At 39.5% G+C, this 16,699-nt stretch overlaps 1 protein-coding gene across 1 annotated transcript in view; it reads left to right on the top strand.

Annotated features, from left to right (window-relative positions):
- Positions 1-16,438, top strand: part of rxfp2a (relaxin family peptide receptor 2a) — a 34,418-nt gene extending 17,980 nt beyond the window's left edge. Inside the window, exons 9-20 of the mRNA XM_031280576.2 lie at positions 2,685-2,759; positions 2,938-3,009; positions 4,666-4,737; positions 5,821-5,895; positions 8,786-8,857; positions 8,934-9,005; positions 9,172-9,401; positions 10,755-10,900; positions 12,508-12,603; positions 13,852-14,020; positions 15,102-15,320; positions 15,507-16,438. Coding sequence (XP_031136436.1) covers positions 2,685-2,759; positions 2,938-3,009; positions 4,666-4,737; positions 5,821-5,895; positions 8,786-8,857; positions 8,934-9,005; positions 9,172-9,401; positions 10,755-10,900; positions 12,508-12,603; positions 13,852-14,020; positions 15,102-15,320; positions 15,507-15,766 — 1,558 coding nt within the window. The 3' untranslated portion in view covers positions 15,767-16,438. The remainder of the gene's footprint in view (positions 1-2,684; positions 2,760-2,937; positions 3,010-4,665; positions 4,738-5,820; positions 5,896-8,785; positions 8,858-8,933; positions 9,006-9,171; positions 9,402-10,754; positions 10,901-12,507; positions 12,604-13,851; positions 14,021-15,101; positions 15,321-15,506) is intronic.
- The last annotated feature ends 261 nt before the right edge of the window (positions 16,439-16,699 follow it).

The following is a 16,699-nucleotide window of genomic DNA, read 5'->3' as shown; positions in this document are numbered from 1 at the left end:
GCTCAGTCCTTACCACAGGGTTCGATTCCTTCCCCTTTCCCGTCATCAGCTGTCCTGTCAAATAAAGGCCTAAAATGCCCCAAAGAAATTATCTTTAAAAAAAAGAAAATCTTCTGTTTTAGTGTTGACTGATTTCTAACCTCAAACTAATTTCAACTATGTCTGTGTTCTCTGAGATGAGAATATATTTCATTTGTGCATAGACAGTATATGTATTTAAAAAAATCGATATATATTTTGAAGAATGCCTACTCTCGCTCACCTGAAAGTACTCTGTATACTGTAGGAAAATTAACATTTTGGTCAAACCACAAAGATGCATGTCAATTAGTTTTAAGATACACAAAGTGAATATATTGTATGGAAATTTTGAAATGTACTCCTTATTCATGTGTATCACACTGTGTTTGAGTTTTAAGGTATGAAACATGCTGGAACCTCTTCTCAGTTTTCTTTAATCAATTTTCCGCCAGATGAGATCATGCTTGCCAAATGTCTGTTTAGTTGTACTCATAGACTGTATAATATTAGTGGACAGAGCATGTGTGACGTCACCGATTGGTTTGTGGAGATCTGCTATGAGTCGTTGAGTTTGCCGTTACGGGCGTAGCCATCCTGGTTGCGGATGTGACGATTTTAGACGAGAGGGAGGAGTGAGGGAGGAGCCCTTACACTCTATGTTACGTTACACACTGGAAATCACATCATAGCCACGCATTAACACCCCCTGCTTTATCGCCGATTTTAAAATCAACGACACCATAATTCAAAAAATGAACATCATTCTGTGTTGCAGAAGACTTAAAACTAGCGATTGAGACCATAAACTCATTATGAAAATGTTTACTGAGGTAATAAATCAAGTGAGAAGTGGGTCACTTTCTCATAGACTTCTACAGAAACCGACCTCCTTTTGCAACCGCATGTGTCGCCCCCAGCTGGAATTCAGATAGAATGCAGGTTTAAGGCACTTCCGCATTTGCAGCACTTCGCCGAACCGGATGCTTTGTCCATTAATATTATACAGTCTATGGTTGTACTCAGTTAATAAATTGTATTGTTCATTTTCACAACTCATTTCATGCTCAGTAATTTCTTTGTGATGAGGGTGGTCAAGTTCTGAGGGAGTCTTACAATGACTGTCAAAATGTTAGTCTTTCTTTCAGAAGCCAGTAAATAAAGTAATGTCAAATGTATTTATAAAGCACATTTAAAAACAACAGGTCATGATTTTTTGTGCTTTACAGAAAAACTCAAAAGAAGTGACCATATGTCTCTCTTTCGGTTTCATCTGTGAAGTCCCTTGTCCCTGGTCTCTGCTTCTTCTCTCCTTACATCTGTCCTGTCAAAGTTTGTTTTTAATCTCCATTTAGTTAAAAGACAGAATGAGAGGTTTTACTCTGTTAGCTACAAATCATATACTACTTGCATTTATTGGCAACCATTTTTCAAAGCAAAGGCTTTTAAAATGATTTCCTACCATCCAGGCGAAACAATTCTGTTCATTTCAGTATTTGCAGAGACTTGAAAAATGTCTTGTAAACTACCTGGGAAAGGGTAACCCATAGTGAACAATGTATTAGTTTAATCCATTATTGTTTGATAATGCAGTTGTGAGCACACATCATTTTTTTTTAAATAATTCTTTGGGCATTTTAGGCCTTTATTTTGACAGGACAGCTGTAGACATGAAAGGGGAGAGAGAGGGGGAATGACATGCAGCACAGGGCCGCAGGTCGGAGTCAAACCAGTGGCCGCTGCATCGAGGAGTCAACCTCTATATAAGGGCGCACGCTCTACCAACTGAGCTACATGGGCGCCCGTGAGCACACATAATTTCAAAAACCTTTCATTGTTAGCGCGCTCTAGAGCGCGACATCAAAGGTTTAGAGTCAGACACCAAAAGGCTCATTCAATTAATGATCAACCACACAAAAACAAACCTGGACTTTGCAAAAAAAATGGCAATGCACGTTTGGTCAGTATTTACTTATTTGCAATAAAAACTTTGCTGATCAGCTGCCAACTTTGAAGTCACAGATGTATCAAAGCAGTCCCTGCTCGGAAACTGCTTATCATGCCAAGATTACATTGTGACTTTGTCATGAAATGAAGTTGTAATGTAATTAAACTGTAAAACTGTGATGGATCACTTAATCTTAAGCACATTTTAAGTATCTCAAATTTGAAATCAAGGGAACCCACTGGAAGGAAGAAAATCAAAAGCACAGTAAAAGTTTTGGAAATTGCAGTTAGTCATTCAACTACAGTAGGATATACGGGGTTTTTTTCTTAGATACTGGATGCTGTAGGTACTTAAGTCAATAAATGTTGCTATTGTAATCACACTATTCGACATTCCTTTGCCGAACATGGTTTAATGACATTCATTTATTTATATTTGCAGCGTTCGTGTTTGAAGTTTATAGAATTGCACGATGGTCATGCGGTGAGATCAGCCATTTGTGAATGACTGACATTTAATTTCCTGTTGTTCCTCATTAGTCACTGCGTTTCCGTAGCAGTCTCTTTCTGATTTTGGTCATTTATCCTCATCAGTTGTTCTTTCTTTTTCAAAATATGCCACAGAAGTTTTGTTTCCAAATATACAAGCTGTTGCAACAGTGCATCACCTCGGCTCAGGAAGTTTAATGTCTGCTTTGCATGTTTTCCTTCTCCGTCAGATCCATGGTGGGCACCTCGCTGCAGCAGCTTCCACACCCAAGCTTCTGTCAACACATGCCTGCCTTGGACTGGCTGTGAGTCTGCTCTGACAGTGTACTTGTGTGTGTGCAGGTGTGTAGTGCATGTGTGTGGTTCAGTAGATATCTGTGCTCAGACAGACGGATGTGTGTGTTTGTGCTTGTGTGCATACGTAAGGTAAAAACAAATGGTAGACACAGGTGAGAGGTTACCTTTTTTTTTTTTTGCTTGCAGGGATCTTGAGGGAAACCAGATTGAAACTCTCAACTACTCAATCTTGAAGACCTGCAGCAAGCTTGAAGTTCTGTGAGTACTCCACTTTAAAATGTAATAAAAGTCCAAGATGCTTGAAACACAATCAGTTTAAGGGATTTACAAGAGTAATAGGCCATGTTTCCATCCCATTTAGGTAGCTTTGAAAGTTTCCCAAGTTTCTCTAAGTAAATAGAATTTGATCAAGTAAGTTGTGTGCTTAGCCTGGGAAGCTTGGGGTTGTATCTCTGGAGTCCTAACAACTCAGGGGTGCACATCCACAATCTGGTTTTGATGTTCCTGTTTCATATTTACCACGAAGACAAAAATAGCACATTATGGACTTTTCTTACTTTTTATCAACTCTACTTTGCTGCATAATTGCTTACAGCCTCCAGAATCCTGGGAAGAGGTCTAGTCTGCCAGATTATCTGAAAACGCCTATGTGGCATCACATCAGAGCCTTTAAAGTCACAGTTGGATCTTCATACTGAATTGCGTTCTAACATGGGCTTGAAAAGAAGGCACTGACCTTACACAGCAGCCGGAGAAGGGTTGCATGGTTTGGTGTACTGGCAGCAGCCTTTCGCACCACAGCTGCAGAGTTGCTGCAAAGTTTGCTACGAATAAATGTCGGCTGGCTGTGAGTCTGCTTTGACATTTTCAAGTCCCTCAAATGACAAAGCAACCACATTTTCAAACAATGCCTCAACACGACTGTACAAGCTTGTCACAATGAACATCATAGGAAAAGTCAGAATCTTAAAACTACACCTACATTAAAGTCAACCCTCAGACAGAGTTAAAGGCATCCAGACTAGACCTGAGGCTGTCGATAGTGCTACAATGAACAAAGAATTTGGCATCATTGAACTGACATCATGCAAAGACATCCAGCACTTAATGTCAAACTCTTAATGTCGACACGACAAGGTAGAGGACGCACTCTCACTAGGTTTTATCTAAACTGTCAAACATAAATAAATAAGCTTCGATGTCCAAGCTTTGTTACAGCATCAATGACTTTTAAATCTTTGTGAAGATCTGTTTAATTTCTCTTGGGGAAAAAATCACAGTTTGAGTCTTGGAGGAAGGATCTTAATCTGCTTTTAGTTTTTTTGCCCTCCACTGCTGTTTTCATTTTCATGAATGTACGAGCTGTGTGAGTTCCCGCCAGATTGAGCCTCTCTGTTTATGTCTTATCATGTTTCACCATGTTCAAACTTAAGAAGAATTTGTGATCATAATAGAATAGACAGAAAGTCAGCACTTTGCCTCAGAATGAGTATACAATTTGCAGCGTGTCAAACCAGCTTCATTTTTCTGTGTTGAGGTGTCATGTTGAATCTTGTCAGTCTCGTCAATTTGACCCTGGGCTGTGAAGTAAAAGAGCAGTGCTTGTTTGTCCCTTATTGGCACTGTTTAGATGGCCTTGAGCTAGGCATTTATCTGCCATATGCTCCAGTGTTGCTCTGGGCAGCATCTGGCTGTGAATTATTTGTATGCGCTAGCAAAGGATAAAAACCCTTTTTCCAGGGTTGTCTAAGTGAGCATTGAGTTGTGTTAACAGGAGGAGCATTGTGGGAATTGGTAGCCATATGTTCAGTTACTGCAACAGAGATATTGCATCTAGTCACTGCAAGGATCCACCACAGGGGATTGAAACACCACTTTCCACACAGTTTCTGACAGCAGCTCTGTCCTGTTCAGATTGCTGATGGACAACAAGATCAGAAGAGTTCCCGAAAACACCTTCCAGTCTCTGTGGAAACTAGCTGAACTGTGAGTACCATTCTGTTTGTATCTTTATCATTCTCTTCACATGAAATAATTCCATTTGTATCAGCTGACATTAAATAGAGGTGGTTGGTCTGATCAATCACTGGGTTTCAGTAGATGTGGAGTCTGTATGAGAATTTGAGAAAAAGTGTCTTATTGCTAAGATAACGGATTCTCTTTCTCAAATTTAATTATTTTACTCACCCACCCGCAGATCTTTATCAGCTTTGCACATTTCTTTTGAAGCTATAGTGTGTAGTTTCTGTCGCCCCCATGAGGAATTCTATGTAATGACAATAAAACTGTCGGCGCGTCCACATGATACAGCCTTCTGTGATCTTGCACCGCCCCCCCACACACACACACACACACACACACACACACGCAGTTGCTAGTAGCCAAGCAGGACATGGAGGATTAGAAAAACATGATGGACTCTTCAGAAGAGGTAATTATTATAGTATAAAGTTGTGGATTCTGAGCCCGTAAGTGATTTACAGATGGACAATTAAGGATTAATTTAATAATCAAATTAAATTAATAATCAAGACGTGAGATAACATCACAGCATTGCATAAAATTTGAACACAATACATGGTTTACCATAAAACAAATTTGAAATGAAAATAAAATGATAAACAAGAAAAAAATCTGTAAGAATTAACATAAAAGTCACAAAAAAACCTGTGTTTAAGTGTCTTATAATGAAACCAATGGATGGAGATTTAATTAAAGCAGTGGCAGAAAACCTACTGTGTTTTGCTGAGATTTATTTTGGTAAATTACATTTTGATTATTCCCTGCAAAGCAAAATTTTGGAAAGAAATGCTCAAATGACTTTAATTGGTTAGTATTCATTCATTTGATCCTCTGCTAGTTATTAAAAGAAATGTTAGGAAAGAAAATAACTTTAGTTAATTTCCTGTAAACATGAAATATTTGTGCTTTGTTCTATGCTATCCACTATCCATGTTTGGTAATGAATGAGTGAACTATGAATGTAAGTGAATCTGCATGTTTCTCATTTTTCTTTTGTCTTTATAATTACCATTTCCTTTAATTGTCTCTCTCTTTTATTGTGTTAAGGAATCTGTCCAGCAACAGGATCAGAGAGTTGCCAAAAAACACCTTTAAGAGCCTCTCCAAGTCCCTTCTTAAACTGTGAGTAATTGATAGTCTGGCTGCGAGTAAAGAGGATTATAGAAGGGGATTATGGTATATTAGGTGTACTAACACTTTTGGGATCTCCAGATTTAAGGTTGAATTCAGAGAACATGCCTTTATCTTACTGTTAATGCCTCCCAAAGGAAAGAAACTCAGACAATGAAAGCATCTGAAGAGTTCTAATTAGCCAGATTAACTGAATACACAGTGTCCGTGTTCAGAGCCTTTTAAAGGGAGTATTATGCAGAACAAAACATTTTTTGGTCTTGTGGTTGACCTTGCTGTCAGATGTTTTTGTAGTGTTGTAAAAGCAAAACATTTGAGAATTGGCCCTGGAAAAACATACATTTGAATTTCAATAGACTTTTTTTGCTTCAGACATTGTCGAGCTCAAGTGTAACTGAATACCTGATGATGATGATGATGATGATGATGATGATGGCTGTGCTCCATCAGTTTCCTGTAGACTTTACAGTGAGCCAGCATTCACAATACCAGAGGTGCATCTCACTTCCCTTAAATTGCATCCCTGGTTCCTCCACTTGCTTCCTTTCCTCGCATCTTAGTCAATCCCATTGAGGAAGAACGGGAGAGACACGAGGAAATCATGGGAGGAGAGAGGAAACAAGGCAAAGTGTTAAAAACTGGATGAGACGGCCTTTCCTCTAAAGCGTCACGTCACTACGTCAGCTGTAGGGGCAGAGTTAGCAATGGCTTTCAGTTGCAAGGCTTCCGGGAAGGCTGCTTTCGTTTATCCTTACTCATAGCTCCTCGGAGATCCCTCCTCAATTCTCGCTCCTTTGGGCAGGAATTAGAGCTTTGAGACGGCCTTTATGAAGGAGGGCCAGAACAACTTCCGGTTCAACCAAGGAGCGAGGAGCTATCAAATAAGGGAAGTAAGATGCATATCAGGTCTCAGGAAATTGCAAACCTGCAGCCATTAATAATATTATTACATACCAATGTCCCAGAAACATCGCCAGGCTATGCAGCAATTTTGGCATACTACCCACAATCCAAATTGCAGGTCATGTGAGATACATTTTTAAATACACCACCATTACAATAGAAACAGCTGCAATACAATGAAGAAAATGAACAGAGCACCACACTCACTGACGAATTACTCTTTGTATTATCAGAGTTTACATCACAGCTACTAGACAGAATACAAATTATAAATGGCTGTATTAGTATATTTGTGCCATTCATGTGTGCAGTGAGCCGTCCAGCTCAGCCAGAAAAGGACTCTAATGCACATGTAGACCAAAAAAAGTCAGAAGCATATGGAACTTCTTTGGCATATATGCAAGGTGAGCCACTTTTACTGGAATAAATAGAAGCTGTCTTGGAACATGGTGTCTGTTCCTCTTAATACATTACATCCATGTTACTTACACTTGTGCTTTTACTGCTATGACAAAAAAATCGAAATCTGTCCACAAGAGCTGCGGCTTCACCTAATCAGTATGCTCACCTAAAATGACCATTTTGTATGCACACTCATACCTTTGACCTATTAAAATATCCCTGCAAAGATCGCTCATTAACATTTCTGTGTGTTCAGTAAAAAGATGTGGCTTGTGAACAGTTGTTTCTGTGGAAGGATGGGGCAGGACCAATGATCCTGTCAGAGTATTGACACTGAAATAATGCTAGTATAGAGTTAATGAGCTTTAAACTGTTTTAGTTAGTAGTGAACCTGAACAGTGCTCGAATTATCTTTTTGTCTTTAAGGGGGTCTCTCTATCTCATAAAAAAAAGTTGGCCACCCTGCACATAGCCTAACAAGGCTATACAATTAAATAGTCTAGGCGCGAGTGGCGCTTTTGCGCAGTATATGCGCACGGTAGGTAGTGTCATTCTCAATTTCACAATGAAATAAAACGTATCAAACTATCAACTATCAAATCGATCGTAGCCTATGTGGTTTGCTCATATAGCCTAGTGGTGTGGTGGTGAAGTGCAGTCATGCTGCGTTCATGGGCGTAGGGTAGGCTCAGGTCTACGTCCCGTAGTAGCCTATATTTTATATTTTAATTTAACGTCTTTAATGGTAAGATACTGCACAGGGATGGATAATGAGCATTGTTTAAGATTAAATTACAATGCACATATGGCAGACACCTTCAGATGTGAGAGACCCCCTCAGATTTTTGACTTTGTTGCTTTCATGGGAGCCATTCCTCACTCTATGGGAGCTCGGCTCCCTCTGGCTCCCACGTAATTCGAGCACTGAACCTGAAGCAGTAGGAAACCTTCTGTGATATGAATGTCAGAAATGTGTTTAATAGACAGAGTAGTTAGACTAGTTTGCGATAAAAACTTTAAATTGAGTTTGAAATCAGTTTCACACAGTCTTTTATGCAGTTTCAGTCATTATGTGTCTGTGGGCTAAAGAGTAATTGAGTTATAAACTGTGCTACTGTCTGTTTCAGCCTGCTTTTAACATTTCACAAGATAACGATATCAATCTGTCAAACTCACCAAAGGACAATTTATTTTAGCATTGCTTCAATTGAACACATCCTTTAATGTGGTGTGGGATCTACAGTACAGAAAATAGATTATATATTAATTAAAAGGTTCAAATCAGTCATCTCATGTTACTTGATACACTTGACAGTGGTTGATGTTTCCTCAACACATTAACCAAGCTGGATACAAAATCCAGTGGTACTGTTAAAATACCCACACAGTGCACACATGCAGTAAAATTCACATCAGAATATATCCAAGCGATGATGGTGACATCTACACACACACACACACACACACACACACTGTAATTTTAGTGTAAAAGTACATTTTACTGTAATTCAGCCAGACATTACATTTCACCCAGGCAGGCTTTATTGAGTTTGTCATCATCTGTTCCCTGTTGCAGAAATATCTCCCACAATCCCCTCCTCCGCATTCACCCCAGCCACTTCCACCACCTGACACATCTTCAGTCTCTGTGAGTACACTTAAACACGCAAACTAACTTCTTGTTGAAGCCAGTTCGATGGTGAAATATGTTCTGTTCTCTATAGGGCGCTGGAGGGGATAGAGATCCCAGACATTCAGACTAAGATATTTCTGCCTATGAATAACCTCTCCCACATGTACGTACAATCCTACACAAGTATCACAATCCTTACATAGGTCTGTCATCACTGAATAACCCAACATGATGTCTCCCCTCCATGTTTCATTGTTTGTCTAACTGTCTTTCTCCCTCGTTTCTTCTGCTGTCGCATTCTATTTGTGTGTGCTCCTTTTTTCTGCCAGCTACTTTAAGAAGTTCCAGTATTGCTCCTATGCACCCCATGTCAGGTCCTGTAAGCCCAACACAGATGGCATCTCTTCCTTTGAGGACCTGCTGGCTAACGTAGTGCTGCGGGTGTCTGTCTGGGTCATGGCCTTCATTACTTGCTTCGGTAACCTCTTTGTTATCGGCATGAGGTCACTGATACGAGCAGAGAACAACCTGCATGCTGCCTGCATCAAAGTCCTCTGCTGTAAGTAACCACACCACTGTACTCTCAGGTATACTATGTGCAAATACAGAACAGAAGAGTTGTTCATGGTGCTGTTCGCTTGTTGTGGGTGAACCTGGGTCCCCCCTGTTAAAAATTAACAAATTGCCTTCAGGAAATAATACTTGAATACTTAAATAAATGTAGCAACCGCCGAGTCAAGTAGCCTGAGTCCAGACCTCTGAGTCACTGCTCACATCTCTCAGCTGATGATGAAGTGAAAGTAAAATCACAGTTCATCTGTTGTATCAGGCCTTGAGGTATATACATAGATAAAATAAGGGAAGACTGTTCAAGAGTTAGGTAAACTCTAGCCTTCAAAAGCTAACAGAGTAGCAGGGATCTAATGGAGTTTGTATGGCAATAACAGTGCTGTTGTCCAGACTGGTGCAAGATCAACCACGTTTTTAACATATAATTAACGTAATTTAACGTAATTAAAAACATATTGAAATCAGTTCTGAAATGAGACACCAGGTGGAGACTGCACCATTTGGAGCCTTTACGCTCCACATTTGTTATCCAAGCAACCGCAATCTAACCCGCTAATGTGGGTTAGATGTTTTATATATATTTTGATTATTATTTTTTTTTAAGTTGGAGTAGCACCTTATTGAGGGAGTGTAACGCCAAAACATAAATCTTAGAGTAAATGCAAATTGCAAAATCTTTAAGTTTGCTAGTTTTATTCCTTGTATGAAAGTCAATTACAAGGACCCTAAGTGAGATACATTTCCCTTTCTTTTTTAATATCTTGATAAGATTCCAAATAAAACATACTTACAAATTCAGTCATATTCCAACAAATAATTACACAAAGCAAGGAGGGGTTGCTTCATAAATCAAAGGCAAGCACTTCAATAGACATTTTTAACGCTGATGGGATTACCTCTCTCCCCCGTTGTGCACCATTTGTTTCCATCTCCTTTGTCTCAGTGTTGTATTCTCAGTCAGTTTTACTTGTATAACCATGTCACTCCTCTTTTTGCATTTTGTTCATCATCAGGCTTCACTCCCTTGTCTCTGCTCTCACCTTTATTACAGTATAGATCTTTTCAAAAAACACTGTAGCTTGAGCCATTAAATGACTCACCAATAACTCACTTAGTCTCTCACCCACCAACACACCTGCACACAGCGACAACCAGACATACGTGTATCCCATGCATGTGATTACTCTTGGCTGCTTTTGAGTGTAGAAATAATGTTCTGTGGTATTTTAATGAAAAATGTTGTGTCTGCCAGCAGCTGACAGATGGACTGAGAACTAACCCACACGGAGCACCACTCTCTGTAAATGGACTCATGTTTGTCACGATATGTCTGATCGTTCAGGTGCAGACTGCCTCATGGGTGTGTACCTGTTTTTCGTTGGAGTGTTTGATGTGAAATTCCGCGGGCAGTACAATCGTAACGCCCTGCTCTGGATGGAGAGCGTGGAGTGTCGCACTATTGGATTCCTGGCCATGCTTTCCTCAGAGGTAACGTAATCCAACACATTCTCACTTCCAACTTGGTTTAGTTAGCTATTTAGCTTTCTGCCAGGCATCTTTCTGCCAGAAAAGCCTTACGAAGTAAGGCGACGTGGTCTAAAGAGCGACAAAGTACAAAGTACAGAGGTGGTCACGGTTGATGAATTAAGTAAGGGTTAAGCAAAAGACTTTACCCCAGGAGGGGTTTGAGTCCTGTGAGAAATGAAAAGTCAGTGTTGACTTACTATTTTTATACTTAGTTGACTTACTATTTTCAGTTTCCAGTCACAGTTTGGTTAGGTTTAGGCAACTAAACTACTTGGTGAGGTTTAGGAAAAGATTGTGGTTTGGGTTTAAATAGATCCTTTCACAATGTTAACTGCGTGTTAGAGAGACGAAAGCTCACTTCTCCCATGTTCCCTCCGTACGCAGACTTTGGCACTCTTTATACCACGTCCTCTCACAGGGTCGCGGTCGAGCAGATGCAGATGCTCTGAAAATCCAACTTTTCTCTTCAGATTGTAGCAATGTGACAACTAGGGCTGGGCAATATGGATAAAATCAAATACCTCGATATTTTTGAGCAAATACCTCAATATCGATACCACAACGATATTGTAGTGTTGACTATTGGTGCTTTAACAAAATATTTACACAATGAGATTTTTGATAAATAATCGTCAGTAATGTGGATATAATGACTAACTAGGTAAAGGCAAATAATAGAACAGTTACAACAGTCTGGTAAGTTCAGAAAATGACATCACTTTAAAACCAGGAAAAGACAACACTTGCCATATTACGATATTACGATATCCAAAACCTAAGACGAAATCTAGTCTCATATCACGATATCGATATAATATTGATATATTGCCCAGCTCTAGTGACAACAAAAGCAAACATAGATGTAAAAAGTGCACGGTTTAAAATATAAAAAAAACAGTATTACTAATGTTTTATGTGAAAGGACTTCAAGGCATTTTGGTGAAACTCGACTTTTGTGAGAAAACTCCAAAGGGCACATTTTAATGTGGATTCATCACGTGTGGCCAACACCTAATCAGATCGATGCATCCTTAACTGACCTCTGATGTCATGTGCATATTTCTGAAGATATCTGTGTACAAACAACAGTGGACTACTTTATTGATAAATTAAGTATTCTACTGAGCAGTGATTAATGAACCGTACCAATGGTCAATTTTATATTGACTATAAATCATGTATACTTTAAATTACTGACAAACATGAAGGTTGCGTTAAGGTAATCTCGTCTCAATTGGCTCTAGTAAATCTAGTCTCAATTGGCCTTAACAAAAACACTTGAATGCACCAACAAGGAGTTTTTAAATATGTCCTGGCTTGACAGCATTGGCACACATTTCAAATCTGTGACAAAAAAAAAAACAAGCAAATGTTACTAGATAATTTATCTGAAGCACATTTCAAGCCTCTGCATTCTTCTATCATTAGTTTAAGCTAAACCCAATGTCTACCTGGAAGGAAGGAAATAAAAAAAAGTTTATGGTATGCTTTGGAACAGTTGGCAGAATTGTTATTGTAAGTAGTTAAAACATGTTCCTTTAAGATTCATTGTGAGTGTTTTCCCTCAGGTGTCTGTTCTCCTCCTGACCTACCTGACTCTGGAAAAGTTTCTAGTTATTGTCTTCCCCTTCAGCAATCTGCGCCCAGGCAAACTTCAAACTGTGGTGAGCTACTTTATATTACTAATACAGAAACGTGGGGAAAATAAGTGGGTGCTAAAGATCTTATTTTCCCACTAATTGAATTGGATCCTTTTTGTGCTGTTTTAAAAGGCAGTTTATTGCTCACTTCAGTTGTTTGGTGTGTAAACGTCATTATGTCGATTTGCTGTCTTGTAGTAGTTTTTCTTCGAAAAGATTGAGCTATTATTGTGAGCTATTAAGTGTTCTGCTGAGCACTCAGCCAGTGCACTTTAGTGTGAAGCACTTTGTGGCCTTTGCTGTAGCTACGTTTAGAAATAAACAAATGATATACTGCTGATCCTAGTTACAGCAAGGTAAAGGCAGAAAATCTGTTTAATGTGTGGAGGTGCAGCATGTTAGCCTTGGGTCACGGAGAGCCAGCTTTATATGTAGATGACTGCACCTCGTGTGCGTGTGTGTGTGTGTGTGTACCTAATTATTTATCAAGATTAAAGAAGATTCTTCAAAAATTCAAAACACCTGTTATTATTTATGCTTTTACCCTTCAGGAAGGAAATAAAACTGAGTACTTTTTGGTTCACTTTAGTTAAGCTCAACTTTTTCAAATGCTGTGTTGAAAAACGTAATGACCACATAAAGATTACAAATTAGGAATATAATATTTTAACACAGGTAATAAGCATTAAACAGCTGTTATTTATGCGTCACAATCACTGCCTCATTTACAGCTGTGTGGCTGTCATATCATATATCATATAACACTTCACACTATTACTCTGCTGATATACTTGTGCCAAACCTTTTGCTGCCACAACTTCCTCCACCACCTCAACCTCCTTTTTATGTGCTATATTTTGTTATTGTTGATTTAACTCAAATCTGATGTTCTTGTTTGGAATGGGGGATTGTTTAAGAGCTCCCTCAAAGAGCAGAGCATTTTCAGCCAATTCTGACAGTATAACCATTTGCTAATAATGCTCCTTCGTCCTTGATGTAAGTCTGACTGAAAGCGGGTGCTCTGTGAGAAAGCTCTGCCACATCCTGTTTTCTTTCTCAGATAGTCTAGAAGAAGGTAGTGCCTGAAATGACTTTTTAGTCAACAGGAGACAACTAGACTGAATTAAATGTTTTGGAGCTGTAGTTTATTAAATGACAGTGAAAGTGTGGAAATCCAACGAGTCATCAATTTGCTTAAATCCTTTTTCATTGTGGGCTTTGTAGAGCACTCTGTCAGAAATCCTAACACCATGTTTGTTGTCCCGCTACAAGGTGGCCCTGGCCTCCATCTGGGTACTGGGGTTCATTATTGCTGCTGTGCCCCTAATGAATGAGGACGTGTTTGGAAACTACTACGGACGTAATGGGGTCTGCTTTCCCCTGCACTCTGACAGGCAAGAAAAACCTACAGCCAAAGGATATTCAACAGGGATTTTTCTGGGTAAATTGAAGAAAGACATTTTTTTTCTTCACTTAAGCTCATTTTACACGTTTTGGACTTGAGAGTACCTCCAAATGTAGTGGTTAAATTTAAGAGAAGGATGCTTCTTTCACCAAAGATGAAAAAACACTGGGCTATTACATTGCAAATACCATGGCTCCATCAACAATGCATGATTAGTCTAGGTCTTTATAACTCAATGTTCTCACTAAGGACCAGTGGAAGTCTGGCAACGGTGATGAATGAATTAAGGGGGATATTCTCTCTGAAGGGGTGCCAGCATTTACATCACTAGGCTGTTTTCTGTGTGTGTGTGTGTGTGTGTGTGTGTGTGTGTGTGTGTGTGTGTGTGTGTGTGTGTGTGTGTGTGTGTGTGTGTGTTTGTGTGTTTGTGTGTTTGTGTGTGTGTGTGTGTGTGTGTGTGTGTGTGTGTGTGTGTGTGTGTGTGTGCAAAGTAGGTTTACTCAGGTCAGGACAATTTTGAGGTTCTTCTACTTCACTTCATTATTTCAGTTTCATGCAGTTTTCAGATGTTTGAGTTGTTAGCAATTCACCAAAGAGACATTTCCCCTCTTAAATTTCTTGATGGTTTTTATTTATAATTGTTTGAGGCACAAAAGAGGTACAGTTATCCATTATGTCACAAAATAAGCTAAGATTAGAAAAAAAATCCCCAAAAAAAGTAATACAAATTTGTGAAGCTGAACTTTTGTTTCTTCTCTTTTGGTGAAACAATTATCCCACGACCCCTCAGATTTATCTTGTGACCCTGTGCAGGGGGCTCAACCCTTGTTGGAAACCACTGGACTAAACTATCTAACTGTATAGTAATCAAAACTGACTCGGCCTTGATTGCTACAACATTAAAATGTTGCGCACTCATTGACTCATCAGTATTAACGATGACATCAGTCACAGGGGTCTTTTCCCTGCAGAACTACTAGTAGTTTTATTTAGGCAGGATTTTGAATGCAGGATATTAAGCCTACTTTTAATGATTTTTACATTAATGTATGGGTACTTTTATTTAAGGATCTGAATACTTATTCCCCCACTGCATTTATGTGTGTGTATTCTTTAGGTCTAAACCTGATGGCGTTCCTGGTGATCGCCTTCTCCTACTCCAGCATGTTCTACTCCATCTATAAAACCGGCATCAATGCCACAGACTTGAGGAGCAGACTGCACAGAGACGTGGCTGTGGCCAACAGATTCTTCTTCATAGTGTTCTCTGATGCCCTCTGCTGGATTCCCATATTTTTGGTGAAAGTCCTCTCACTATTGGAGGTGGAAATACCTGGTAAGAAATTAAACTGTGTTTAGGATTATTTACCTTACTTTAACATCTTTATAAATCACTAGATCACCCTGCTACACATCAGTGTTCTACTGTTTGAGCCCTTTATTAATGGAATAGCCAATAGAAAGCGTCCACAGGCACATACTGCTTACAAATGTGGACAACTTTGCTCTTGTTCACTTTTAGGCACCATCTCCAGCTGGGTAGTCATCTTCATCCTTCCCATCAACAGCGCCTTGAACCCCATCCTGTACACCTTGACCACCAGCTTCTTCAGAGAGCAGGTGGAAGTCTTACTCTGTCGTTGGCAAAGAAGACACATCTTGAAAAAAGACCGCAAAAGCCTCACCTCCTCTACAATCTTCATGGACACGTCACGGCCTCCTTGCTACCAGCCACCAGCCTACCTCCAGTCACTTACCGGCGCAGATCCCCGCTACGCCTAAGGGAGGCAGGAACTGCTCCCACATGACAGTAGCACTGTTTTAGTGAGACTGGCTTTCCAGTGGAACAATATTAACAATCACTAAGCTGTCTCGCCAGGCTCTAAGGTGCTCCACATTCTAAAAATGCTTCTAAAAAGCAACTTTACAATTAAACGATGACCCTCCGTACCACTTCAGCTACAGTTGCCCCGATGCTTGCCTGCTTATGTGGCCATACAGTAAAGTGAAGATAGGAATAACGATGGATGAAAGGATAAATACCAGCATGTACTGTACATCTCACTGCCACCCAGAGGACAATCAGAGTGGACTTAAAATGTCTTAAAAATCAAGCAAAAAAAGTGCCTATAGTACTTGTAGGATACATAATGTCCCACATACATTTAGTGCCCCCTTTGGTCAGATTATGGATATGGATGTATAGCAGGAGAGAGAGCTGGGAGACGAGCAGCCAAATATATCTTCTATCTCACAGCCACTTTTCTCTGGAGTGACTTATGGATGAAGCTGATTGAGTCACAGTTGTGACACTCATCAAATGCTGACCTGAGAAACAGGTTCAAGGATAAATGTTTTTTGTCAAAAAGTGGAATTATAATACTGGGATTATACAAATGAAACTGCAAATCAGCATTTATTTGTTTTCATTTAATGTCCACAAAAACTAATCCATTTGAATGTAGAGAAAAAGAAAAAAATCCAAGGCACTCTTCTTCAAAATTACTTAAAAAGCCTTTATTTTACTGGCTGATAGAAAATTTAAAAGACATTGGGAGAAGCAACCCACGCGTAGCAGCACTGACAGCCTTCAGCCAAGAAGGCTCTCAGTGCCACTCCCGCCCCAAAGAGCACCTTCAAGCATTTGATTGAACTTCCTGAGCACCCCTGAAAGACTTTTTTGTCTTTCCAAAAAACTAATCCATGTTTGAAATT

Source organism: Sander lucioperca, chromosome 13, assembly GCF_008315115.2.
Source record: "Sander lucioperca isolate FBNREF2018 chromosome 13, SLUC_FBN_1.2, whole genome shotgun sequence".
NCBI classification, from domain to species: Eukaryota; Metazoa; Chordata; class Actinopteri; order Perciformes; family Percidae; genus Sander; species Sander lucioperca.
Note: the sequence above shows the minus strand (reverse complement) of the source record. Positions and strands in the feature narration are given on the sequence as shown.